Raw genomic sequence first — 27,019 nt, 5'->3', positions numbered from 1 at the left:
ATAGCTATTTGGGAGCCATCTGTTTACAGATGGTAGTTGAATCATGGGAAATGATGAGATCACTGAGAGAGAAGAGATATGTAGAAAATAGGGACTCAGAACAGAGTCCAGGGGACCCTCAGGGGATGGGACACAATGATGATCCAGAGCCTCAGAAGGAATGGTTAGGCAGGCTGAGAGCCAAGAGGGACTAATGTCCCCAAGACCAAGGGAGGAAAAACGAGAGGATTGGTCAGCCGTGTCAAAGGGTTAGGTCATAGTCATGACTGATGAAGACTGAGGGGAAAATTTTGATTTAGCAGTTCAGAGATTGTTGCTGACCTTTGAGAGAACAGTTTCCATTTAGTGATGGTTATCGGTGGCATCTTAATTGCTGGGGCTAATGGTCTCTTCTTGGCCTTCATCTTTCTTGACCTCTCTGCAGCTTTGGACACGGTTGTTCACCTTCTTCTTGACTCTTTCTCCTCTCTAGGTTTTTGTAAGTGGATCTCTCCGGCTTCTCTTCCTACCCGTCTGAACTGCGGGCTCTAGTCCTGTTGCTAAATCTAGGTCATGCCCACTAACTATGTGTGTATCCTGAGGCTCTGTCATTGACCTGACTGTAAAGTCTTTGAGAGCAAGGACTTTCTTTGTATTCTCAGCAATTAGGATGAGGCTTGGCACATGTTGTCGTTTTCATTCCAGTCTGACTCTTTGTGACCGCATTTGGAGTTTTCTTGACAAAGACATTGGAGTGGTTTGCCATTTCCTTCTCCAGCTCATTTCACAGAAGATGAAACTGAGGCAAGCAGGTTTAAGTGACTTGCCCAGGGTTACATAGCCTAGTAAGTGACCGAGGATACATTTGAACTCAGGAATGAGTCTTCCTGACTCCAGTCCTGGCACTCTATTCACTGAGCAACCTAATTGATCTAGAGTCAGAGGACTGAGATTCAAATCCTGACACAAATCTTGGACAAACCCACTTTATCCCCGCGGGTCTCAGTTTTTTCATCTGTTAACTTGAGGTGGTTGATTTAGATGACCTTGAAGCTTTCCCAGATGAAACAAATGATTCTATGGTTCTCCCTCCTCCCTCCTAGAATATAAATGGCTTTGAGGAAGGAGTGGAATTCCTGCCAGCCAACAATTCGAGGAAGGTGGAAAAAAGAGGACCGAAGCGTTGGGTTGTGCTGCTAGCATTGGTGCTCTTCTTCATCCTGATCTCCCTTATGGTTGGATTCTTGGTGTGGCATTTTAACTGTGAGTACTGGAAAAGGTGCCATTAATATACTAATAGTCAGAGGGAGTGGTCAGTGAGGGGGGTGGGGTTGGAAGCCTGAGTAATGGTCTGAGGGGAGGATAAGGGTTGGGGATGGACAGGTTATAATTACTTATAGTCTAACACAGTGATCTCAAACTCAAATAGAAATGAAGGCCACTAGCTTAGACATAAGGATCCCCGTGGGCTGCCTATTGATTTAGAAAATTACACATTAACATTATCTATGTTTAATTGCATTTTTATTTATTTTATTGAATATTTCCTAATTACATTTTTTTTTGGTGGGGCAGTGGGGGTTAAGTGACTTGCCCAGGGTCACACAGCTAATAAGTGTCAAGTGTCTGAGGCCATGTTTGAACTCAGGTCCTCCTGAATCCAGGGCCGGTGCTCTATCCACTTCGCTACCTAGCTGCCCCTCCTCATTACAGTCTGGTTTGGGCTTCACTCGGGAATTACATGTTTGACACCTTTGGTGTAGGACTCTGGCCTTTGGACCCTGGAGTCTAAGCTAGAAGACCCCAGAGAGTTGGTGTAATAGGATAAGGGTTGGGGAGGAGAGACATAGGCTCATTGCTTTGCTCTGTCTCCTGGCATTGCCTACACTGGGGGCAAATGTCCTAGGACCTGAGGTTTTCAAGCTAAAACTGGAAAGTACTTTAGAGTTCATCTAGTCCAACCCCCTTATTTTATAATGAAGGTGGGACAATGACTGAGGGAGAGTTTAAGGGAGTGGACTGGTAGAAGGTGGGCACTGCCTCGGTCTTCTAATTTGTTTTACTTTCCTTGGTTTATTGTAGATAAGAATGCACGAGTGCAGAAAATCTTCAATGGCTACCTGAGGATTACAAACGAGAACTTTATAGATGCCTATGAGAATTCCAACTCCACAGAATTTGCAAACCTGGCGGGCAAGGTTAAGGAAGCAGTAAGTCACCTCTTCCAGATGAAGCTCTTCAGGCTGGGGTTGAGTATTGGTCTGTCAAGAACACTGAATGGGAAGGGGTCTGAGAATAGACTTAGGGTTCTGGGTACGGTGGGTATGAAGTACAGGAAATATGCAAGCCAGTCAGTTGGGTCTGCTGTGACTTTCCTCTCTTCTTCCATTTTCTTTGCCCACCCTGTGCTCCTTGGCAGCTAAGGTTTTTATACCATGGAATCCCAGCCCTTGGGCCCTTCTACAAGGAATCTGGAGTAACAGCCTTCAGGTAAGGTACTGGGGGTAGAGGCTAGATGGGAGATGGGGCAAGAGGATCAAATGGAAAAAAGCAAAGAGCTTTTACTTTTACTTGGGAGTGACGTGTCCCTTTGGGAAATGGACAGGGGTAGTGGGAGTCATCTAGAATTCCAGTTCAGGTGACTTGAGGAAAATTAACAGTATGGATTATATGAGCCATAGGCTAGTGCCTTACCATTATTCTTACTTAGAGATGCAAGTGGGCCATTATGAACCTGAATTAGCCCTAGGTTGGGTTCTGAGATGGTAAATGGACCAATACCAGATGGCTAGAGCCCAGAGGAGCAGGAAAGCGATCTTCCACATGGGAATGGAAGGTATACTGGAGAGTTGTAGACCTGGATTCGGAAGACTTGATTTCACATTTGATCTCTTACCTTTTCCAGTCATGTGTCTGTGGGCAAAGTTACTTCCCATCTCTGAGAGTCTATTATAAAGTTTATTAAAAAGAAAGCACTTTGGGGCAGCTAGATGGCACAGTGGATAGAGCACTGGCCCTGGATTCAGGAGTACCTGAGTTCAAATCCGACCTCAGACACTTAACACTTACTAGCTGTGTGACCCTGGGCAAGTCACTTAACCTCAATTGCCTTACTAAAAAAAAGAAAGAAAGAAAGAAAGCGCTTCATAAATGTTGAAGCTCTCTATGAATGCAAGTGACTGTTATTATTTAATAAAATCTAATTAAAGAGAACCTAATAAAGTAACAGTAATAATAATAACTGACACTTACCTAGCCCCATAAGGTTTTCAAAGTGATTTACAAAGGTTGTCTCAGTTGACCTTCACAACAATCCTATGAGGTAGGTGCTACTATAATACCCATTTTACCCATAAGAAAACTGAGACTGAGAGAGGTTGACACATTCCCATCATCATTCCCACAATCATCTAATTAGTAAATGTTTATGGCAGAATTCAAACTCAGGTCTTCCTGACTCCACATCTAAGGCTCTATCCAGTGCCACACTTTCTTGGTGGTATAGACACCTTTCCTGTCTAGAGAGCTGGGGAGAAAAGATAGGTGGTTTCTAAATCAGGACATGAATTGAGGGTCTATTTATGATCCCTAGTTTGGGTGGGTCCAGAGCCCATTTAAGCTCCCTATACCTACTCCTTGTAGACACAGATCTTAGTTCTAGTGCCTTCCCTCAGTTGATTATCTCCAACTGATCCTGTATACATCTTGCTTGTACATAGTTGTTCACATGTTGTCTCCCCCATGAAGCCATGAGCTCCCAGGGACTGTTTTTTGCCTTTCTTTGTATACCATGCCTGGTACAAAGTAGATGCTCAATCGACTGATTGATAAACCTAACTGTTTCATGTCCTTCTCTTTTTTCAGTGAGGGCAGTATCATTGCCTACTACTGGTCAGAATTCAGTGTCCCCCAAGATATGGTAGAGGAGGTTGATCGAGCCATATCAAAAGAATATGTCCTGTCACTACCTCCCAGATCCCGCGCCTTACAGTCCTTCAATGTGGCTTCAGTTGTGGCTTTCCGTGAGTTCTGGGCTTCGAGGTGAATGGATGAGCCAGAGTAAATAGGGGCAAAGAAGAGAGAAGGAAGGGATAAGGAAAAGACAGGGGCTGAGTTTGGATCTGTCATTCAAGGCTCAGTCTGTAGAATTCTCCCCCCCCCCTCCTTTTTTTTAATAGAATAGTCCAGCAGACTTGCATGGGGAGCAGAGTTCTTAGCCTATTGACAGAACTCCTCCTCCCTTTGGGGCAATAAGGAAGCAGGAGAGAAGGAAATACATAGACTCCATAAATAATCTGCTCTTTCTCTTCTTTTCTTAGCCACTGATGCCAGAACAGTACAGACATCTCGAGACAGTAAGTAGTACTAACGGGAGTGCTCTCCCTCTTCATCCCCACCTCCTGGCTTCTCTGGTGCCTTGGGGTCTGTGCTAAAATCCCCCCATCTCCAGGAAGTCTTTCCCCAGTCTTCCTTAATTAATGCCTCCCCTCTGTTGATTATACCAGTTTGTCCTGGATTTAGCTTGTTTGTATATTGTTGTTTTTTTGTTGTCTTCCCTATTAGAGTGTGAGCTCTCTGAGGGCAGGCACTGTTTTTGCCTTTCGTTATATCTTCAGAACTTAGTACAGTGCCTAGAACATGAGTAGGTGCTTAATGAATGTTTGCTGATTAGTCCTTGACTGTTAGTAACTCCCAGGCACCTCTTCAATTCTTAGGGGTGGTAGCTCATTTCAGGTTCCTGTGCCTAGGATGGTGCAGTCCTCAAGGCACAATTTTTGTGATGATGCTACACAAAGTAGGACAAGAAATACTAAAAGATTTCTCTTTGGCCCACTAATCGATTGCCTTTATAGGCACAGAGGATCTCAGGTTCTCCAGAAGGGATCCTAGAGGTCATGTAATGTAGGCTATCTCTGTAGCCTTTAGGACCTCCCCAAAAAGGGATGGCCTGGCATCTGCTTGAAAACATCCAATAATAGGCAACCATCTCCTCTCAAGGATACCCATTCCCTTTCTGGATTGCTCTTAGTACTTGGAAATTTTTTCTTCTATCAGATTTATTGAAATCTATCTCTCTGTATCTTGTACCTGTTGTTGGTTAAATTCTTCTTTCATGCAGTAGCCTTTCATGTAATTCAAGATACCTACCATATACACCTTACCTCTTCCCTTCCAGACTGAACATTTCTAATTTCTACTTATTCTTCTATGGCATGGCCTTTAGTCCTCGCTCCACCCTGATCACACTTGTCTAGACTTGCTCTTGTTTGCCCATGTACTTCCCAAAATGTGGCGCCAAGAACCAGACCCATAACTTCAGATGTGGTCTGATCAGGGTGTGTAAAATAACCAGGATGATCGTTTCTCTCATTCTGGACAGTATGCTTCTATGAGTGCAACCTAAGATTGCATCAGCTTTATTTGGGCTGTTTTGTGATTCATAGTGAGCTTACAGTTCACTAAAACTTTTCATATAAACTGTTGTCCAGCCATACTTCCCCATCTTGTACAGCTGATTGAACTCAAGTGTAGGTCTTTGCATTGATAATTATTAAATTTCATCATATATCATTTGGCTATTCTAACTTATCATTTTGGATCCTAGTTCTCTTGTTCAGCATGTATTATTGGTCCTTCCTTTGGTAAGTGTATTAACTATGCTTTTATCTAAGACTGATAAAAATCTTAAGCAAGACAGCTCCCAGGACAGATCCTTGTAGGATTTTGTAGGACACCTTCCTTCCCATCCCTTAACCCCAGTGACATGGATCCATTAATCACGAATCTTTGGGCATTAATCATTTAAACAGTTCTGAATTAATGTAACTATGCCAATATCTAGCACACATCTTTCCATCTTGTCTACAAAATCATCAAGAGAGACTTTGTTAAATGATTTTTAAAAATATCGGTATATTATGTTTAGGGCTTTCCACTGACCTACTAGTCTTGCAAGGGCCAAATTTAGTATGGGTAGAGTTAATTGGGTGGCTCGCCATAATGTTGGGGTTCAGGAAATAATGGGAGAGTTTCCTCTCTTCCAAACTGCCTTTTCTTTAGTTATTTCTCTCAGACTGATAAGAAAGGAGATTAACATTCTCTTTTCCAAAAACAAATCAGGTTTTATTAATGGGAACAAAATTTCCAACACAAGCAAAGTTAATAGAGCTAGGGACAATAGGAAAGGGGATAGACAAAGTCACTACTACCTGGAATCTGTATTTCCAAGGAGAATCAGCTGTGTAGTGTCTCTCGGCTTGGTCCGAAAATCCATCATCAGCTCCTCTACCTTCCTCTCCCAGGCAAAAAAGCGCTCCTCACCCCTCCCTCCTCCCTCCTCCCAGAAGCCTCCTGTGAAACAGAAAACAGGGCCGTCCACACACACAGAGCTCCAAGTTAATTGGCTGGTACCTTTGATTGATAGAACTAACAGGCAGCTCTACAGCTGCAAGCCGTCCAGCTTCTGGATGCTAATGTGATATGGCTTTTCAAGATTACATCTTTTCAGTCTGACCATAATGAAGCAAAGATGTGGTCATGGAAACCCAAATCACAATTAATTCCTTACAGTCTAGAAACTTTGTCAAGAAAGGAAATTAATTTAGTTCGACACAGTCCATACTTGATGTAGTTATATTGGTTCTTAGTGGCTACTGCTTCCCTTTCTTGGTGTTTGGACCCCATCTCTTTAATAATTAATATCTTTTAGAATCAAGGAAGTAATTGAAGTCAAGGTTCCTAGCCTCTACTTTAAATTCTTTTTCTTTCTTGGTGAGGCAGTTGGGGTTAAGTGACTTGTCCAGGGTCACACAGCTAGTAAGTGTCAAGTGTCTGAGGTCAGATTTGAACTCAGGTCCTCCTGACTCCAGGGCCGGTACTCTATCCACTGTGACACCTAGCTGCCCCCAGCCTCTACTTTAAAGATGACTTTCTTGTGTTTTTGTTTTGAAAATTGGGTGGAGATGTTAGGGGAAATTTACTGTCTCCAGACCTGCAACACTTCTGTTCTTTTTGGCTTTTCCACAGATCACTGAAAGAGACTCAACACTTATGTTGCTGATTCTTTCAGTGCCCTCAGATATTGCTAACCTGGTGAGGAGCTCATTAAGACAGTTAGTTGCTCTCTTAGCATCTTCTCACTCATCTTTGCTTTTAGTCCTTTATTTGCTATTTCTATCTTATCCTTCCTATTCCTATTCCTTGGTAGGAGGAAAAAAACTAGAAGCAAAATAAGCATCAAGTAATTCTACCGTCTTTATTGTCCATAATCAAGGACCTATCTACCAAAGCAGTGGTCTCAGTCTCTTGTTTGGTCTTTCATCCCCACTATAGATTTCCTAAAAAGCAGCCACCTTATTGTTCTTAATATTTACTCATTGACAACTTCAGCACATTCTGGTTAACACTCCTTACTCTTCTTACAGCACATGTTCCTCTTATGTATTCATCCATAGCTATTTATGATTGCAGCATAGGATTGCATATTTAGAGCTGGATGGGACCTTTGAGGTCAACAAATGTAGCTGCCTCGTTTTACTGATGGGGACTTGGGACTCAGAGAAGTTAAGCAATTTGGACACAGGGACTTTGACTCCAAATCCAGTTTCACACCTCTCTCTCTCTCTCTCTCTCTCTCTCCCTCCCTCCCTCCCTCCCTTCCTTCCTCGTTTTAATACTAATTTTCACATTTAATTTTTAAATATTTATTTTAATTATTTTCTTTCATTAATATATACCTTTCCCCACCCAAAGACTCATCTTTTGTAATAAAAAAGAAAAAGAGGAAAAAAGGCATTGTAGCAAAACCAGTCAACATATTATTTGTGCCTGACAGTTTCTGCTATATTCCATACCCATTATACCCTACCTCTGCAAGAGAAGGAGAGTGGTGGAATTTTCCATCTGGGGCCGGACTTGTTAATTATAACTTATATAAGCAGCCAGAGTGTTTTCTGTTTTTTTCTATGTATATTGTTGTGTTTATTGTGCATGTTGTTTTCCTGGTTCTGCTTATTTCATTCTGTATCAGTGAATATGTCTTCCTATGCTTCTCTGAACGCTTCATCTTCATTGTTTAGTATAGTATGGTAATGTTCCTTCACATTCATGTACCACAATTTGTTTAGCCATTTCCTTCAGTGTGCATCTACTTTGTTTTTGGTTCTTTGTTTCTAGAGAAAGTGCTTCTTTGAATATTTTGATGTATTTGGAATGCTGTTCTCCTCTGTATGTGTGTTTTTTAAAACTAAGTTAGCCACTGAATTCCCTGTGCATCCACATTGATTTCTTTAAGACTACTACACTTTCTGTTTCTTGATGAAATTATCAAATTTTGTCTATTTACAAAAAATTTTTACATCTATTTCCTTTTCTCTACTCATATAGCCAGCACCCTAGCTTACCCTTAATATTTCTCTACTGAACTATTACAATGAGCTCTTAATTTCTTTCCCTGACTCAAGTCTTTCCACATTTTAATCCATTCTCCACAGAGCTATTAAAGATGATTTTCCCATAGCACAGGTCTGACTCTCTCCTTGTCTCAGCAAAAAACAATGGCTTTCTATTGACTTTTAGGATCAAAGATAAATTTTCTTTGGATTTAAAATTCTTTCACAACCTGACTCCAGCATACCTTAACTTTTTCTTTTATGATTTTTTTGTCTTATTTTGTTTTAGAAAAATTATTTTCAGTTCCAAGTTTTCTCTCCTTCTCTAGAAGAAATATGATATTCACTATACATATGAAGTTGTACAAAACATATTTTCATATTAGCCATGTTGTTTAAAAAAAAGCAAGGGGCAGTGAATAAAGCACTGGCCCTGGATTCAGGAGGACCTGAGTTCAAATCTGACTTCGGACACTTGACACTTACTAGGTATGTGACCCTGGGCAAGTCACTTAACCCCCATTGCCCCACACCAAAAAAAAAAAAAAAAAAGGCAAGAAAAATAAAGAGAAAAATATCCTTCAATTGGTACCCAGAATTCATCAGTTCCCTATCTGGGGATGGATAGCATTTTTCATTTTGAGTCCTTTGGAATTTTCATGGATCATTGTGTTAGTCAGGATTGCTAAATCTTTTGCAGTTGATTGTTGTTACAATATTGCTGTTACTTGTGTACATTTTTCTCATGGTTATTCTCATTTTTTATCAGTTCATATAAGTCTTCCCTGGTTTTTCTGAAACCATCACCTTGATCATTTCTTACAGCATAATTGTATTTTGTCATGTTCATATATCATAATTTGTTCAGCCATTCCTCAGTTTATGGGCATCTTCTCAGTTTCTACTTCTTTGCCACCATGAAAATAGATGCTATAAATAGTTTTGTACGTAGTTCATGACTTTAAAAAATTATTTTTTAATTATGAAAAAAACCCAAACATTTCTTTTTTGGACTTTTATTCAATTAACAAGTATTTATTCTCTCTCTCTCTCTCCTCCTCCTCCTCCTCCTCCACCCCAAGTAAAACAAAACAAAACAAAAAACTTGTAACAAATATGCATGGTCAAGCAAAACAAATTCCCACATTGACCAGGCCCGAAAACATGTCTCATCTGTACCTTAAATCCATCTCTTTTTTGTCAAGCGTGAGGGGTGTCATGTTTCATCGTGATCCTCTGGAATTGTAGTTGGTCACTACACTGATTAGTTCTTTTTTTAATTAAAAATTTCAATAAACAAAAAATTATTTTTTCTTCCACTTCCCTTCATTAAAAAAAGAAAAGCAAGCCCCTTGTAATAGACATGGAGAATTAAGCAAGGCAAATTCTTGCATTAGCCAAGTCTAAAAATATGTCTCTTTCTCTGGCAGGAGGTAGATGGGATGCCCCATCATTAGTCCTTTGGAATTGTGGTCGGACACTGCATTGCATTGCTTTGAGTTCTTAAGTCTTTAAAAGTAAACACAAATATATCTCTATACAAAGATCAGGAAAAATAATTATATAGAAAATCAGATCTCTTTTTCTGTAAAACATAAAATGTAGAGGGTAGTAGCAAAATCATTCAGTTTGTGTTCCCTTTTGCACTTTTTTTGGTCTTCTTTGGGCATTTAAAGATGTTTTATTGATGCTCTTTCTTTTCTTTTTTCTTTTTTGCACATATGTCTGTATGCACCAATTCACCCTCTTCCCCAGGTAGAAGCCCTCCCTTGTAACAGATTTACACAGTCAAGCAAGGAAATCAACATATTGCTCATGTCTGAGAATGCAGGTCTCCTTTTGTAACCCTAATTTATAAGCTTTTGGTCAGGAGGTAGGAGGCATGTTTCATCATCAATCTTTTGAAGTTACAATCATTTGGTTGTTCCTTTGATCAGAGTTCTTCAGTCTTTTAAAGGTATTTCCCCCACATCATTATTGTGCCAAACTACTTTTCCAGCAGTCTTATCATACATTATCCACTTTTCCATAGTCAGCTGTCCCACCAGACCCACCTTCTTGTGATGCCTCATATGAGACCCTCCATCTCAGCTCTCCCAAGCACACATTGCCCTTTCTCTTCATCTTTGTCTCTTAGAATCTTGTTTCTTCCAAGACTTCGCTCTTATTTTTTTCCATTAAACCTTTCCTGATTTGTATCACACCTACCAGTTGCTGATGTCCCTCCCCCATTACCCAAATTTATTTTGTACACGTTATATGTATTTTCTTTTTATCTCTGCCTGTCCTGTCCCCCACCCCCACCCCGCCCCTGCTCTCTTTTTATTGTTCCCTCCCTTAAATTCTCTCATTTTAAAATTATTTTCTGTGCAGACAGCTGCAGCTTTTCCCTACATGCCCGGGCTGGTGAGGTAACCCGCTTTACCACACCAGGTTTCCCAGACAGCCCCTACCCAGCACGTGCCCGCTGCCAGTGGGCTCTGCGTGGAGATGCCGACCTGGTGCTGAGCCTCACCTTCCAAAGTTTTGATGTCGCAGCATGTGATGACGATGGGAATGATGTGGTCATGGTATATGACACCCTGACCCCTGTGGAACCTCGAGCTGTGGTGCAGTGAGTATGCTTGGGACTGGAGCCCCTTGACATAACAAACAGACTGATTCTTCAAGGAGAACAGGTGGCATATGGAGAGTCGATAGGGAGATGACAAGATGGAATGACCATACTAGCAAGCAGTTATACAGCACTTCTAGGGCTGCAAAGAACGTCACACATGGCACCTCATTCAGTGTGCTGAGAGAGCATCTGCGGGATGAGCTGGAGCCACTGATCTTACAGTGTAGAAGCTCATGTCATTGCTTTTGGCTAAAGGCCATTCTATAGGTTCTAAAGAAAGGACTTTTCTTTTTAAGGCAATCAGGGTTAAGTGCCCAGGCTCTCATAGCTAGTAAGTGTCTGAGGCTGTATTTGAACTCAGGTCCTCCTGACTTTACTGCTCTATCCACTGTGCCACTTAGCTACCCCTAAGCAGGAGCTCTTAAACTGGGGAGCCACGAACTTTTTTTTTTTAATGTTTTGAGAACTCTTTTTCAATAAAACTGGTTGCCTTTGCAATCCTCTGTATTTTATTTTAAATGTTTAAAATGTTTAAAAATGTTGTAGGCATCATTTAACTGCCAAAGAGGTCCAAGACACCCCCAAGAGTTAAAAACCCATAATCTAAAGCGAGGAACAGGCATAGTCCTCGGGATGAGCTACTAAATAATGTTCTGAGCATTCAAACATGGAACATTTCAGAAGCAATTTCATCAATAGACTCCTCAAACCAAATCATCACTGTTTGATTGTCGGGTACCGTGGTGGGGCACCGGTGTGTGCAGGGGGCTTGGCTCAGGGGTCACATTCTAGATCTGACTCCTGAGGGGGCGGTGGTTAGAGTCAGGGCTAAGATCCAGTTCGAGATTGGGAGGGATGCATGGGGTGGTTCACCTGCATCTTCTTCCCTTAAGTTCTCCTTCCTTCCCATCCTGCAGGTTGTGTGGCGTTTACCCTCCCTCCTACAACCTGACCTTCCTCTCCTCTCAGAATGTCATGCTTATCACGCTCATCACCAACACTGTTCGGCGCCATCCTGGTTTTAAGGCTGAGTTCTTCCAGTTGTCCAAGATGACTGGTAAGGAAGAGGTTTGGGGTGGTGGTAATACTGGTGATATATGGGGAATGGGGTAGGCATCTGGATGGCACAGTGGATAGAGTGCTAGCCCAGAATCAGGACGACTCGAGTTCTAATTCAGCCTTAGATACTTACCTGGTCACTTAACCTGGTTTGTCTTAGTTTTCTCATCTGTAAAATGAGCTGGGAGAAGGAAATGGCAAACCACTCCAATATCTCTGCCAAGAAAACCCTAAAAGGGATCATGAAGAGTCAGACAAAACTGAAAACGACTAAACAACAAGAGGATCAAGGTGGGGGTTGTTTGGAAACCTAGAGCAGGAATTCCTAACTTTTTGTGTATCATGGACCCTGTTGGCTGGTGAAGTCTCTGGACCCCTCCTCCTAATAATGTTTTTAAATTCATAAAACAAAATAGAATACAAAGGAAGCCCACCTATGTTAAAATATATTATATTTGTATGAATATAAAACATTAAAAATATAAGTTATGGGGCCTTAGATTAAGAACCCCTTCCCTAGAAGATGCTGCTGCTGCCTACGTAGGGCATGCTTCACAAGAGAGCACAGATGATTTCTGTTCAAGCTGCCAAATTGATATTTCTAAAAAATATTCTTGACCACGTTCCTCCCCTACTCAATAAGCTGCAGTGATTCCCTGTTGTAGCTAGGATGAAGCACAAACTGCTTTGTTTGGCATTTAAAGCCTTTTGCAATCTGGCTTCCCAGATCATGACACAAATTATCTTTCCTGACCATGGTTCTGAAGTTGGGAGGATCTGAGTTCAAATCTCAAACACTTACTAGCTGTGTGACCCTGAACCACTTAACCCCAATTGCCTTAAAACATCCAGGGCCATCTCCAGTCGTCCTGATGTATATCTTGCCACTGGGCCCAGATGGCTCTGGAGGAGAGGGTGACCTTGCACAGCCCTCCCTCACTTAAATCCAATTCACTGCAAGTCATGACAATCACCCTGATGCCACGCTCCTATTTGAAAATGAAGGACAAACAACAACTACAATAGCATGAGCTGTTCCATATGTCTAGAATATACTTCTTCCTTATCCAGGCCCTTTTGAATCCCGAGCTCTCTTCTTCAAGGCTCAGCTCAGTTTCTGTCGCCTATATAAGACTTTTCCTGATACTCCTAATCGTTTTTGATTCCCTCCCTCAAAATGACTTTGAGCTTACTTTGTAGATTTTGTTTTGACTTATTCACATGCATGTTCTCCTTCCCCCTCCTCACTTCTCTTCCTTTATTAGAATGTGAGTCCCTAGAAGGCAGAGACTATTTTTTGTCCTTACAGCCCAACTCTAACACAGTGCCCCAGCATATAGTAGGCACTTAATAAATGTTTACTCAGGGGGCAGTTAGGTGGTGCAGTGGATAAAGCACCGGCCCTGGATTCAGGAAGACCTGAGTTCAAATCCAGCATCAGACACTTGACGCTTACTAGCTGTGGGACCCTGGGCAAGTCACTTAACCCTCATTGCCCCATATAAATGAATGAATGAATGAATGAATGAATGAATGAATGAATGAATGAATGAATGAATGAATAAATGAATAGATAGATAATAAATAAGCAAACAAATAAATAAACAAGCAAATAAACAAATGAATGAATGAATAGATAAAAAAATATTTACTAAATTAAATTGAAACCTTTGGTACCAAGGATGCTTGGGAAATTAGAGGCTGAGGGGCCAGCTAAGGGGCAGTTTGGATGATTCAAAATGTGAAAAAAATGGATCCTCTAGGGTTGGGGTCCTTAACCTGGGGTCTGTGAACTTTTTTTTTTTGTGGGGCAATGAGGGTTAAGTGACTTGCCCAGGGTCACACAGATACTGTCGAGTGTCTGATACCGTATTTGAACTCATTCTCCTGAATCCAGGGCCGGTGCTTTATCCACTGCACCACCTAGTTGCCCCCGTGAACTTTTTTTTAAAGACACATTTTCATGACTATTTTAATGTAATTGTTTTTGTAATCATATGCCTTTTATTTTATGCATTTCAAGAATGTTATTCTTAGATAGGCTTTACCACACTGTCAAAGGGGTCCATAGCACAAAAAAGGTTAAGAACTCCAGCCTTCAGATGTTGTCCTTTATCTGCTGTCTGTGAGGCTGAATAAGTAGCTTGGGTTTAGAGGACCCTCTTAAAGGAAGCCAGTTAAGGCCTTGGTACGTCCAACTACCACACAGAATTTTCAGGTCCTCAGATCATTGCTCTTCCTCCCACCCCAGGAATGAGAAAAAAAAAGTACAGTGTCTGGCTTCTCACCTAGAAGCTTCCATTGAAAAGAATCCATTTGATCTGTCTCTTCTTCTGCCTCCCCTCTAAACTATGTCTCTGGATCCATCACACCACTTCTCATGTTTTTTGACTTTCAGAATGTGGAGGTCACCTGACTGGAGCGCAGGGGACATTCAACACCCCCTATTACCCAGGCCACTATCCCCCCAATATTGACTGCACGTGGGTCATTGAGGTAGGAGCTGGCTGTGTCTAATTGTATAGTTAGTGGAATAAGGAAGGAGAGAAAGAAGGGATGGGAAAAGGTTACACGTTGTTATGGCTTCAGGAGATTGGCAGGACTGATCTCCAGATCGTTCTAGTCCCTTTCTTCTCTAATGATCTCCCGATGCTGGAAATGCTTAACCTCCCTTAGCAACAATGTCTGGTGTCTCACCCTTAAGGGGAGGAAATCCTGCTCACCATCTAACCTATGACCTTTCTGCTGCAATTGAAGGTAAGGAATGTTAGACTTGGTCAGACTCAAAAGACTTAGAACTTCCAAGTCTCTGCCACCTCCTAGGTCTGTTGACCATGGACAGATCACATAATCCTCAGGTTCCTCCATTGTGAAACAGGGATAGTCATACTTGTACTACCTTTCTCTCAGGGTCATCGTGAAAAGCCCTTTGTGAACTTGAAAGCACTCTAGAGTGTTTGCACATCTTAGTGCAATTCTGAGCTGCTCAAGATGTTAAAGCTGAAATTGCACTGAAATCTTTGGGCTGCCCTTAGAGATCTGAATTGTTATTATCCATATTTTCCATGTCTTTGATGCTGCCAATATTGGGTGAAATGTCAGGGGAAGGAAATGATAGACAGTGAAGAGTTTGAAGAAGGTAATGGAAAATTTAGATCCCTTTTTAGGGATCTCAGGACTTTGGGGTAGAGGGTGAGGGAAAACAGTTGCTGATCATCACCTCCCTTTGCAGGTGCCCAGAAACCAAAATGTCAAGATTCGTTTCAAAATCTTCTATCTGGTGGAGCCCCACCAAATTGTGGGTACCTGCAACAAGGACTACGTGGAAGTCAATGGGGAAAAGTAAGTGCTCTGGTGGGAAATAGGGAAGAACTTGAGAATTCTCTACCTAGAATCATCTGTGGTGGAGGAGAGGAGGAAGCATTGCTTCCACCTGTGCTGCTTGCTCCTCGGCTTCCCTCCCTGCCCCCGCCCCAGCCCCACCTTTGTCCCTCCTCGGAGGTCTCTGTTAACTCCGGCTTTGTGGACTCAATCCCCCCCCCCTACTTCCTGGCCCCCTGATCCCTTCCCTCCCTTTGGCCGGGGTTCAGTCATGGTTATAACAGTGTGCATGCCAGCATTTCTCTCCTGTCCCCTCCAGGTACTGCGGAGAGAAGCCACAGTTCGTGGTGTCCAGCAGCACTAACAAGATCACTGTCCGTTTCCACTCAGATGAGTCCTATACTGACACGGGGTTCTTCGCTGAGTACCTCTCATATGACTCCAGTGACCGTGAGTAAAGAAGGGGGTGGCTTTGGAAAGTTAACCGGTTTGGAAACTGGCCCAAGAGGAGCTTTCTACTTTTTTATATATTTGCAAAACACTTTACACAACCATTATCTTATTTGATCCTCACAACAATCTGGTGAGGTAAGGAAGGTGGGCATGTTTACCCCCATTTTACAGATAAGAAAGCCTGAGGCCCAGAAAGGTCAACTGATTTATCTAAGGGTGCACATTCAGCATAATCAGGGTTAGAACTAGGATGTCCACCCAGTCTTGTGCTCTTTCTAATTTATCATGGTAGCTCTCTGGGGGTTCAAGCCATTGAACCTTTAAAAGGGAGTTCACTAGAATTCTCTGATCTGCATCCACCAGTGTCCAGGGCTATCTCTTGTTATAGTTCTTGCCCTCAGATGCTGAGTAGGGGGTTTCCAGAAATTCAGTCATTTGTTGGGACTGGGAATTTTATATTTGGAGCAGCTGGTCCTTGCCCTGAGCCTCTCCAACCCTGCTGGCCTTGGGGTGAAGTGGGAGGTGGTTTCCACTCTTTATGCACTGTATGATTATAAAAATGCCTTGATTGTATAGACAGGGGTAACAGTCTGCTAGGGGAGGGTTAGTAGAGTTGCTATGAGAACTGCAAACCTAGCACATAACCCCCATTTTTCTTCCTCCACCCCCTCCCTCACCCAAAGCCTGCCCTGGTATGTTCACCTGCAAAACGGGACGCTGTATCAGTAACAGTTTGCGTTGTGATGGCTGGGCCGATTGCACAGACTTCAGTGATGAGCTTCATTGTGGTAAGTCAAGGAGTCTGCTACAGGAGAGACTTGGTTTCCAAGATTGAGGCCCTGGGTCCCATGACTCCCCCCCAGCTCAGCTGCCTCTTGCCTTGCCCAATTACCCCATATGACTCTTTAATCCCATGGATACTGCTAGACCCTCCCCCCCACCCCCACCCCAAGAAAGTGGCTGTCCTGTGCCTATCATAGGATAAATCTGGAGCTGATTGAGGTCATCCTTCCTCACATGGAAATAGTTATCCCTTCCATATCATGGCCTTCCCCATCTTGATTTCTATATATCGTGGGTCAGTATAAGAAATTAAATGGAAATTTTGGAGGAGTTTTGTGGAAGCCATAAGTGACATGTGAAGTTCAGCAGATGACACATAAAAGGTTTAGAAACTTAAATGCATAAAATATATGTATAGTAGTATATAATATCAACATAATTTATCTAATACCATAATAACTTCTCTGATATGAAGGGAGGGCCAACAATTTTTATGCAGATTTTCCAGATCACGGGGTTGCCATGCCCCTGACCCCCTTGATGTGGAAGGGATAACTGTGTAGCACAGGATCTCTTTAATCCCCCAGCCTCATTCATAAATCTCTTTAATGACATGAAGCATTTCTGCAGCATTTGCCCTGTAGCCCCCGAACACCCTAGGTATGACTTTTTCCTTCTGTTTATGGGACATTGTTACTTGGCTAAGCCTTCCTGGAGAATTACCAGATGTACTACATGACCTTGAGGCCCTCTAAATCCCCTGTTTGTGAAAGTGTCCTCCCTTATCCACACCCTGCTGCTCACACCTCTTCTGATCTCATCCCTCCAACAGTGTGTAATGCAACCAGCCAGTTCACTTGCAAGAACAAATTTTGTAAGCCCCTCTTTTGGGTCTGTGATGGACTGAATGACTGTGGGGATAACAGTGATGAGCTGCAATGCAGTGAGTAATTCCCTTTGAGGTCCCCTGGGCATTTTGGGCTCCTGGGGAAGAGGCCTGGGTTCTTTCCTCTGGGGCATTGACCCTTTTTTAGTCTTCACTGGGAGAGGTTGACTTGCAGTTGGGCCACAAGTGACTTGCAAAACTCTATGTGGCCTGAACCATATTAAAATATAACTGGGAAGGGGGGCAGCGAGATGTCACAGTGGATAAAGCACTGGCCCTGGATTCGGGAGGACCTGAGTTCAAATCTAGCCTCAGACACTTGACACTAGCTGTGTGACCCCGGGCAAGTCACTTAACCCTCATTGCCCCACTTAAAAAAAAAAGAAAAGAAAAAAGATATAACTGGGAAATATTTAATTAAATCAATAAAATGACAATAAACTAGATAAAGTTAATTTGTGGCTTTCCAAGTCACTTTGTATCCCACTGAGATTCATTTCTATTTGAGTTGGACACCACCGTCCCTGTCCCTTAGGACAGTGGTGGCTTGTCTTGGGATAGCGGGATGTCATGGGATAGAGAGAAACAATTAGCTGTTTGTTGAGGCCGTGTGCTTTTTCAGGCTGCCCAGATCAGACCTTCAAGTGTAGGAATGGGAAATGCATCCCGGAGAGCCAGAAATGTGACAAGAAGGATAACTGTGGAGACGGGAGTGATGAAGCCGAGTGTGATAGTGGTAAGGACTGATGAAAGAGCTGCCCCATCATGGGACTTGGTCCTGGGCTTATTGAAGAGGTTGGGGACCTCTCCTGGGAATCTGGGATTTAAGGTATCAGAGATTGCCCCTAGAACAGACAAAAATTCCTGGATCAAAATTCCTCTGGGTTCGACTACTGGGAGTGTTTCACTCCATCCTTTTTCCCTTGATCAGACATTGAGGACTCTGAATGGAGTATTTACCTCATACCTTGTAAGCAAGTAAGAAATAAAGAGGGGACACACTGACTGTCAGGGAGACATGCAGTCTGAGTGGGACAGAGGGCCCATTCAAAGACATTCGGACACACCCAAAACAACAACATATCTACAAATACTATTTAATAAATGCAGACAACACTGCACACTAATTGGAAGTTAGGGAAGACTTCTTGAAGGTGGTGAATCTTGAGAAGTGTTTTGAGGCATGATTGGGATTCGGGTTGGTGGTCCTAGGCAGGGTAGGCTGCAAACTATTAGAGATTAATGGGGGCAGCTAGGTGACACAGTGGATAGAGCACTGGCCCTGGAGTCAGGAGGACCTGAGTTCAAATCCAACCTCAGACATTTAACACTTACTAGCTGTGTGACTTTGGGCAAATCACTTAACCCCAACTGCCTCACCAAAAAAACCCCCAAAAACCCAAAACAAAACAAAACAAAAAAAACCAAAGAAGGAAAAAGAAAAGAAAAAAAAAGAAATTAATGGCTTGGACATGGTGGTGTATAGATAATCCCTGATCTTGGGAAAGCTAAATCTGATGGATAGCTTGAATTTGGGAGTTTTTAACTATAGTAGTGCTAAAGTCTAATGGGTGTCTGCATTAATATGGGTAAACCTCAGGAGCAGGGGGCCAGAGTGACCAGACCCAGGTCAGAAAAGCAACATACTGCAGGAAAGAACTGAGTCTTATTCCCCACCCCCAGCTTTGACCTTTTCTCCTCCTTTGCTGTCAGTTTGGACTGTGCCCTGCACCCAACACACATACAAGTGCCAGAGTGGAGTGTGTCTGAGCAAAGGGAACCCAGAGTGTGATGGGCAGAAAGACTGCAGTGATGGCTCGGATGAGAAGAACTGTGGTATGGAAGTCAAGGACAAGGCCAGACGTGGTCCCTTTGCTTTGGTTTCTCTTTGCCCCTGGTTTGTAGGAAACAGCTGAGGGAAGCCAAGTCCCTGACTGGCTTAGCCTTTGTGCCCATCAGGAAGGGAGAAAAAAACAGAAGGTGGCCTGTTCTCCTTACTCCTTCCTATCAGATCTATGGTTGGGAAGCTGGGCTGCCTTTCAGTATTTCGAGTCCTGAATTTGAATACAGCTATAGCAGCTGAGTGAATTTATCTTTAGAGCCTCTTAAGATGATATATGCAAATATATGCAAAGGAGGGATGGCTTAAAACCTTTGAAACTAATATAAAAAGCAACTAAAAATCAGAAATCTTCCTAAATTCTAGTGAACCAGGAGGAGAAGAGGCTAAAATAGGTACCTTTAGCTTCAAAAAGGTCTCCTGGTATTGAGGTGGGGGGGGGGCGGATAGTTAACATTCCTTGGGAGAAGTTGAGCTGACCAGGCAGTTGGGAATGTGCTTCAAAGGAGCATGTTAGGACCCCCCACAGTTATAGCTTTATTGTATCATTAGTCCATATCAGGGGTGGCTTATAAAGAAAAGTCTCCATTTTAATTGTCTGGGGCCAGCAGTATGGGCTTTTGGACAGTGGGGGGCTTCCCCTTCCTCGCTCACACACCCCACCTGAGTTCTCAACCATCACTCAATAGATTGTGGAATCCGGTCATTCAGTAGACAGTCAAGGATCGTTGGAGGCCAGAACTCAGATGAAGGAGAGTGGCCGTGGCAGGTGAGCCTCCACGCCGAGGGCCAGGGTCACATCTGTGGGGCGTCATTAATCTCCTCCACCTGGCTTGTTTCTGCGGCCCATTGCTTCGTTGATGAGTTAGGAATCAGGTAGGTGGCTGTATTCTCTTAGAGGCTCTACCTGGGGGTGTAAAGCATGGGGTGGCTGTGGGGGCGGGGGGGGGGGGAGGGAAACTTCCTTGTATCTTCTGTGGGCTTCCTTCATCCCTTCGTAAGAGAGGACAAGTGTCTCTGCTTTGTGTTTTATGAAATGCTTTACAAAGCATCTTGGTCTGTTCATCTCTAGAGTCGGACCAACTCATGGGCAGGGTAGGGCTTTTTAGAAAGGGCCAGAATGGAGAGTCTGGGTAGGCAGATACTATAATATAATGGAGAACATGGGGCAATTTGCTGATTTAATGTCCATGGTCACATGTAGGCAATGATGATTTAGGACTGAACACCTACTGAGTCAGGATTATTATTATTATTTTATTATTTTTTCAGGGCAGTGAGGGTTAAGTGACTTGCCCAGGGTCACACAGCTAGTAAGTGTCAAGTGTTTGAGGTCAGATTTGAACTCAGGTCCTCCTGAATCCAGGGCCAGTGCTTTATCTACTGTGCCACCTAGCTGCCCCCAGAAGATTATTTTTGAAGGGATGGATTGGAAAGGGAGAGATGGGAGAAGGATATTATTTCAGTAATCTAGGCAAGAAGTGATAAAAGCTTTATCATGGGATCATAGACTTAAGAGTTTCAAAGGCCTTAAGAAGTCATCTGATCCAACAGCCTCATTTTACAGACAGGGGAACTGAGGCCCAAGTTATTTGCCTAAGGTTGCATAGTTAGCTATTAGGAGAACTAGGATTGGAACCTTGAACTAAGGTTGGTAGCATTTGAATGGAGACAAGGAGACAGAAGCAAGAGAGATTGTGGAGGGTCATTTCTAGCACTGAGCAGAAAACTGGCACCACTGACCAGAAGATGGAGCTGGTCAAGGACTACCAGGAGAAAGTGGAGTCCATCTGCACCACCATCCTGGAGTTTTGGGGTAAGTTTTTAATAGCCAATGCAACTAATTCAGAGGGCTAGAAAATGAAAGATGTAAAGGTCTGTAAAAGTCTATGATCCCATGATAAAACCGTTATCACTTCTTGCCTAGATTACCGAATAACATCCCTTCTGCCTTACATACCTTGCTGAAGTAGCCCATGGTGATGATTGAACACAAATAATAGATAATTCCCAAGGTGTTTACCCAGAAGCATATTTTTTTTTTTTTTGCAGGGCAATGAGGATTAAGTGACTTGCCCAGGGTCACACAGCTATTAAGTGTAAAGTGTCTGAGGTCAGATTCGAACTCAAGTCTTCCTGAATCCAAGACTGGTGCTTTATCCACTGCACCACCTAGCTGCTCGCCAGAAGCATTAAAATTTTTTCTTTTCTTTTCTTTTTTTTGGGGGGGCAGGGCAATGAGGGTTAAGTGACTTGCCCAAGGTCACACAGCTAGTAAGTGTGTGTTAAGTGTCTGAGGCCGGATTTGAACTCAGGTCCTCCTGACTCCAGGGCCAGTGCTCTATCCAGTGCACCACCTAGCTGCCCCCAACCCAGAAACATTTGACAGCAGCAAGAAAGAGATATAACCGCCACACCCAGTTCTCCTGGGGCTAACTCTTCTGTATTTTACCATGAGATCCTTAATAATCCAGAGCTTGCCTGCACATCGGCTAAAATGGCTTTTGATGAGACTGTTGTAGAGCTTGATACAGCAAACGACCATGCAATTGCTTAGAGACAACCTAACAGGATGGACATCAGACAGTGCAGGAGAAGAATGTGATGCTGCAGAAGGCACAGAAAATGAAAATTCATGCAGGGTGTCTTCTTTTCTCTCAAGAAACTTTTTTATATGTCTCCATTCCTTATAGCTCTATTTGAATTTCCCATAACAGAGAACACATCCATGTGCATGAAATTAATCATTTATAGTCTTTTCACACTGCAGCTTTGGGAACACTCCATTCCCTCATTTGTGTCTGACCTGGCCTTCCTGGTGTGCGGTTACTGATGGAGAAAATCATTAATAGCTGCATATCATATAAATATAAGTAACTTCCAAACACCTATATAAAGTATTTGGTATTTAAAAATCTGAACCGGGGGCTGCTAGGTGGCACAGTAGATAAAGCACTGGTCCTGGATTCAGGAGGACCTGAGTCCAGATCTGGCCTCAGACACTTGACACTTACTAGCTGTGTGACCCTGAGCAAGTCACTTAACCCTCATTTCCCTGCCCCCCCCCAATTAAAAAAAAAATCTGAACCAAAAAATCTGGAAAGATTTATATGAACTGATGCAAAATGGAGAGAACAGCATACACAGTAACAGCAATACTGTATTGTGACTAACCATGAATGACTTAGCTATTCATTTTCTCCAATATTAATGATCTAAGATAATTCCAAAGGACTCATGATGAAAAATGTTATTCACCTCCAGAGAAAGAACTGAGGGAGACTGAATGAAGATTAAAGCATGCCATTTTTCCACTGTCTTTAAAAAAAATCGGAACTAGTTTTGCAAGTGATTGTTTTGTGTATTACTGTAAAGATAAGAAAATGTAGTTAAATGAAACTCAAGTGTTTTAGGAACTTTACTTGTCCCCCATATTCCCACATTTTTCAGGGTTTTCCTTTCAGCAAACAACTCAGGTGCTCTTCTTATATATTTGTTTTGTTTTGTTTTGTTTTGTTTTGTTTTTGCGGGGCAATGGGGGTTAAGTGACTTGCCCAGGGTCACACAGCTAGTAAGTGTCAAGTGTCTGAGACTGGATTTGAACTCAGGTACTCCTGAATCCAGGGCTGGTGCTTTATCCACTGCGCCACCTAGCCGCCCCCTTATATATTTCTTTTAAGGAGGAATCTGGAAGTATTTGGTCAAATGGAACCAAGTTTGGCATTTTAGGGTTAGGGATGATGAGCTGAAATATACAGCTGGGTGGTGCAGTTGATAGATCAATCACCCTGGAGTCAGTAGGACCTGGGTTCAAATTTGAACTCAGATGCTAGCTGTGTTACCCTGGGCAAGTCACTTAACCCTCATTGCCCCACTAAAAAAAAAAAAAGAAAGAAAGTGAATTGGATTTAAGTGAGGCAGAGCTGTGTAAAGTCATCAGCTTTGCTCTCTCCTTGGAGTGAAGAGGCAGAGATTGAATGTGCATGAGAGAGGGGGTGGTTGCTGGTCAAGGAACATGGTGGAGGGAATGGGGTCAAAGAAAGAGGGATCAACTTTAGTGAACATGAGGGATGTTTCCTTCTCTGTGTTAGAGGGGAGGGAAGAGGAAGTAATGAAGCTGAGAAGATTTGAGAAATTGGAGGGCAGGGGGTTGAGGAACCTGGCTTCAGTCTTCTGGTGAATGTTCAGTGTAGGGGTCCTAAGGCCTGGATTGGTGGTGAGATTCCCTCTGGCTTGTCCATGCTTAGGGGGCTATTAAGCAGCAGAGGAATGAGGAGACACCTGATTCCAAGCCCATCATTCTTCCTACAACACCACACTGCCTTTCCATAGCAGGGACTCTGTATTTGTTGAAACAGTGAATCTCAGTGTTCTTGTTCTGAGGCCCAGAGAGTTCGTGGCATGGGCCCAGGATCACCGAGTAAGTTGGTAAAAGAATGAAGTCCTGCATCCAGAGCTCTCTTGTTCCCACAAGGACCCTGCTGTCAAATGTGACGCTGTCTCTCTTCTGTTTCCCAGGTACTCTCAGCCCAGTGTATGGACAGCCTATCTGGGTCTGCATGACCAGAGCAAGCGTAGTGCCCGAGGGGTGGAAGAGAGGGGGTTCAAACAGATCATCCCTCACGCGGCCTTTAACGACTACACCTTTGACTATGACATCGCTGTTCTAGAGCTGGATGAGCCTGTGGAGTTCAGCTCTGTGATTCGGCCCATCTGCCTGCCTGATTCATCTCACACCTTCCCTGCGGGCAAGACCATCTGGGTGACGGGCTGGGGGCACACAAAGGAAGGAGGTGAGAGCCCGGTCCCTGGGCTCAGAGGGTTCCCCAGAAAGAACTTCCCCTCTGTTTCTGTCCCCCATTTGTGGTGGTCACCTTGCTGCCCTGTCCTGATTCCCTTCCTTTCATTCCCTATTGATCTTTTTGTGGGGCTCACCGCCTTGGACAGGTAACTCCTCTGTTCGTTCCCAGGGTGGGCTTTGACTCTGGTTTCTTCCTCCTTAGGAAGAGGCAGAGGTGGAAGTGGGGTAGAGGAAAGAGGGTTAGCATCCTCCAAAGCTGTTGTTCTACCATGGGAAGCCAAGACAACAGAGGAGCCAGGCACCTCATGATGTTTTTCTCCTGCTTCTTCCCAACCACCAGGCTCTGGGGCATTGGTCCTGCAGAAGGGGGAGATTCGAGTGATCAATCAGACCACGTGTGAGTCTTTGCTACCCAATCAGGTGACCCCACGTATGATGTGCGTGGGCTTCCTCAATGGCGGTGTCGATGCCTGCCAGGTAGGCTCCTGACAGTTCTAGAGTGGGGAGGGAAGGTTCCTCCAACAGGGGCTGACTAGGAGTGGGGGGGCAGGGAAGAGAGAGAGAATATGTGTGTGAGATGGTGCGATAGGAGGGGTGAACTGGTGAGGAGGCTTTGAGGGTGTTTGGGAAGTGACGGTTGGGATAGGAGAGGCCAGGTCTAGGAGATGGGAGTTCTTCCTTAGGGTTCTCACATGGTTTGGGATTTCTTTTCTTTTAGGGTGATTCAGGAGGCCCTCTCTCCAGTGTAGAGAATGATGGACGGATGTTCCTGGCTGGGGTGGTGAGCTGGGGTGAAGGCTGTGCTCGACGGAACAAGCCAGGTGTCTACACGAGAGTCCCCACGCTTCGGGACTGGATTAAAGAGAAGACAGGAGTGTAGGAGTTGCCCTAAATGTGCTGTCCTCTCCTAACACATTCGTATGAAAATTGAAGATGGACCAATGGACTTGCGCCTCCAGGATATAAACCCTATTCTTGTCTTTGGGGATCGTGAACCTACCTGGGGAGCCTCAGACTTACCTCAGGCCCAGCCCCAAACAAACTCGTAGGAAATGGGTATGGAGGACCATTGAGCAGCACCTGTGCCTCAGCTTAGTGTCTGAGGTTTGGGGACCCAGATTTCCCCCCAGCCCCAGCCCTGAGTCTGGATCCGAGAGACTTTCCTAAGCTTTCTGTGTTTTGTCCCCAAGGAGAAGCTCTAAGTGTGTCTCCCCGCTTTGCTCAGATTAGGACATCCTATGTGGTCAGTACTTACTGCTGGGGGATCTGGGCCATGGAGCTCAGCTCATGCCTGACCCTGAAGAAAATGAGGACGAAGAATCTGAACTGCTTTTCCTGACTCCCAGTTTGTGTGTGTGTGTGTGTGTGTGTGTGTAGTTTTTAATACTTTTTAAATTAATGATTTTACACCAGAATTGATTTCCCTCCTCCACTGCAGGTCAGACATGCCTTTATTATATCTACACACTCACAGAGTGGGTGGGTTGGGGGGCACATGGGAGTACCAGACTGTATGATACAGTGCCACGGAGAGAGGGTGGCCAGTCTTACTGTATTCTCCAAACAAGCCAGCTCCATAGTCTCTCCTGTGGCCCCTTGGAAGAACAGAAATTCTGCAGGCTTCAGAGGTGTAAAAGGGGTCATTGAGTGCAGGGGACGGCAGCGGCTTAGAGTTTGGTCACACAGAGGTTTCTCTAGGAAGCACCAGGCTATTCCCTTCCAGATGCTTTTGCTTTAGGAGAGAAGGATTCCCCCTACTCTGAGAAGGGGGAAATAACAGTATATATCTATGCTGACCAAGGTCCTACACATGGATGGGCTGCCAGTCCTATTCCTAGACTAAATGTTGTTCTTGGACCATGGAGAAACAATATCTTCTTGTTGGAATTGTGACACCCTCAACCTCCCTTTGTCCCCCACTTTGGATTCTCTCTACCTCAGGCACAGGAGAAGAAAATTTAGCTTTGTTTCTTTAATTTAAAACTTTCTTGGGGGGCAGCTAGGTGGCACAGTGGGTAGAGCACCAGCCCTGGAGTCAGGAGGACCTGAGTTCAAATGTGGCCTCAGACACTTGATGCTTACTAGCTGTGTGACCCTGGGCAAGTCACTTAACCCCAATTGACTCACCCCCCCCCAAAAAAAACCCCAACTTTCTTGGCTTTTGTGCTTGGGATGGCCCACTGAGGGTCAGTGTTGGCTGATGCTCCTCAGAGCTGGAGAAGAGTTCAATTTAATTCATATCAGCAGACACTTTTAAAGGGACTACTGGGTGGAAAACACAGGGCTTCATACTAGGGGAAGTACAGAGTTGAAATAAAACAATCCCTGCCTTCCTGGAGCTTACAAGTCTGGTGGAGTCTTAGATGTTCCTTGTTCCCAGGGCCTGGACACGGCCTCCTGTTGCTTTTCTCATCCCAGTCTGACCCCTTGTACTTGTTCTACTGTGTTTGGGGGAAAGGGAGAATGGCTGTGGTCTGTCTGTACTGGACCTCACAAAGCACTGGGGTTGATAGACAAGTATGTGAATGGGTCCCCCTCTGGGGCCCAGGGTGAGGGAGGGGACTTTGATCTGCAATAGAGGGGAGGAGGGTGAATAATAGGAAGAATAAGAAAATGATTTCCAAAGAAATGACTGATGTGTACAGTTTATTCTTGTAATTGTTGCTCTGTTCTTGGTAAGGGCCCTATTCTGGGCTTTCTCACTCAAATGTATTTAAGGTGCCAGAGCCCCAGGGAAGAAATTGGGGACCAAATGTACATTAAAGGGAAAAGTTTTCCATGATTCCTGCCCTTGGTGTGGTTGCTAAGTATTCAATAATTAACTCAGCAGCAAGGATGAATGCACCCCATTCCTAGACACGGTTTGCTTTTGTTTTCCACAATAGTATGA

The 27,019-nt window shown here is 43.8% G+C and overlaps 1 protein-coding gene and 1 pseudogene across 1 annotated transcript; both read left to right on the top strand.

Annotated features, from left to right (window-relative positions):
• Positions 1-348: 348 nt before the first annotated feature.
• Positions 349-26,976, top strand: ST14 (ST14 transmembrane serine protease matriptase). The gene is made up of 19 exons (XM_043993642.1): positions 349-435; positions 1,083-1,242; positions 2,062-2,189; positions 2,399-2,469; positions 3,844-4,001; positions 4,299-4,334; positions 10,743-10,983; positions 11,904-12,043; positions 14,444-14,541; positions 15,278-15,387; positions 15,686-15,816; positions 16,503-16,607; positions 17,435-17,545; positions 18,111-18,224; positions 19,202-19,324; positions 20,018-20,204; positions 23,847-24,121; positions 24,470-24,606; positions 24,848-26,976. The coding sequence occupies exons 1-19, from the start codon at positions 349-351 to the stop codon at positions 25,007-25,009; spliced, it is 2,574 nt and encodes an 857-aa protein (XP_043849577.1). The 3' UTR covers positions 25,010-26,976.
• On the top strand, positions 20,994-23,689 carry LOC122746165 (annotated as a pseudogene).
• Positions 26,977-27,019: the final 43 nt, after the last annotated feature.

Source organism: Dromiciops gliroides, chromosome 3 (genome assembly GCF_019393635.1).
Source record: "Dromiciops gliroides isolate mDroGli1 chromosome 3, mDroGli1.pri, whole genome shotgun sequence".
NCBI lineage: Eukaryota > Metazoa > Chordata > Mammalia > Microbiotheria > Microbiotheriidae > Dromiciops > Dromiciops gliroides.
The sequence above is the reverse complement of the archived record's forward strand: the minus strand, read 5'-3'. Positions and strand labels throughout refer to the sequence as shown.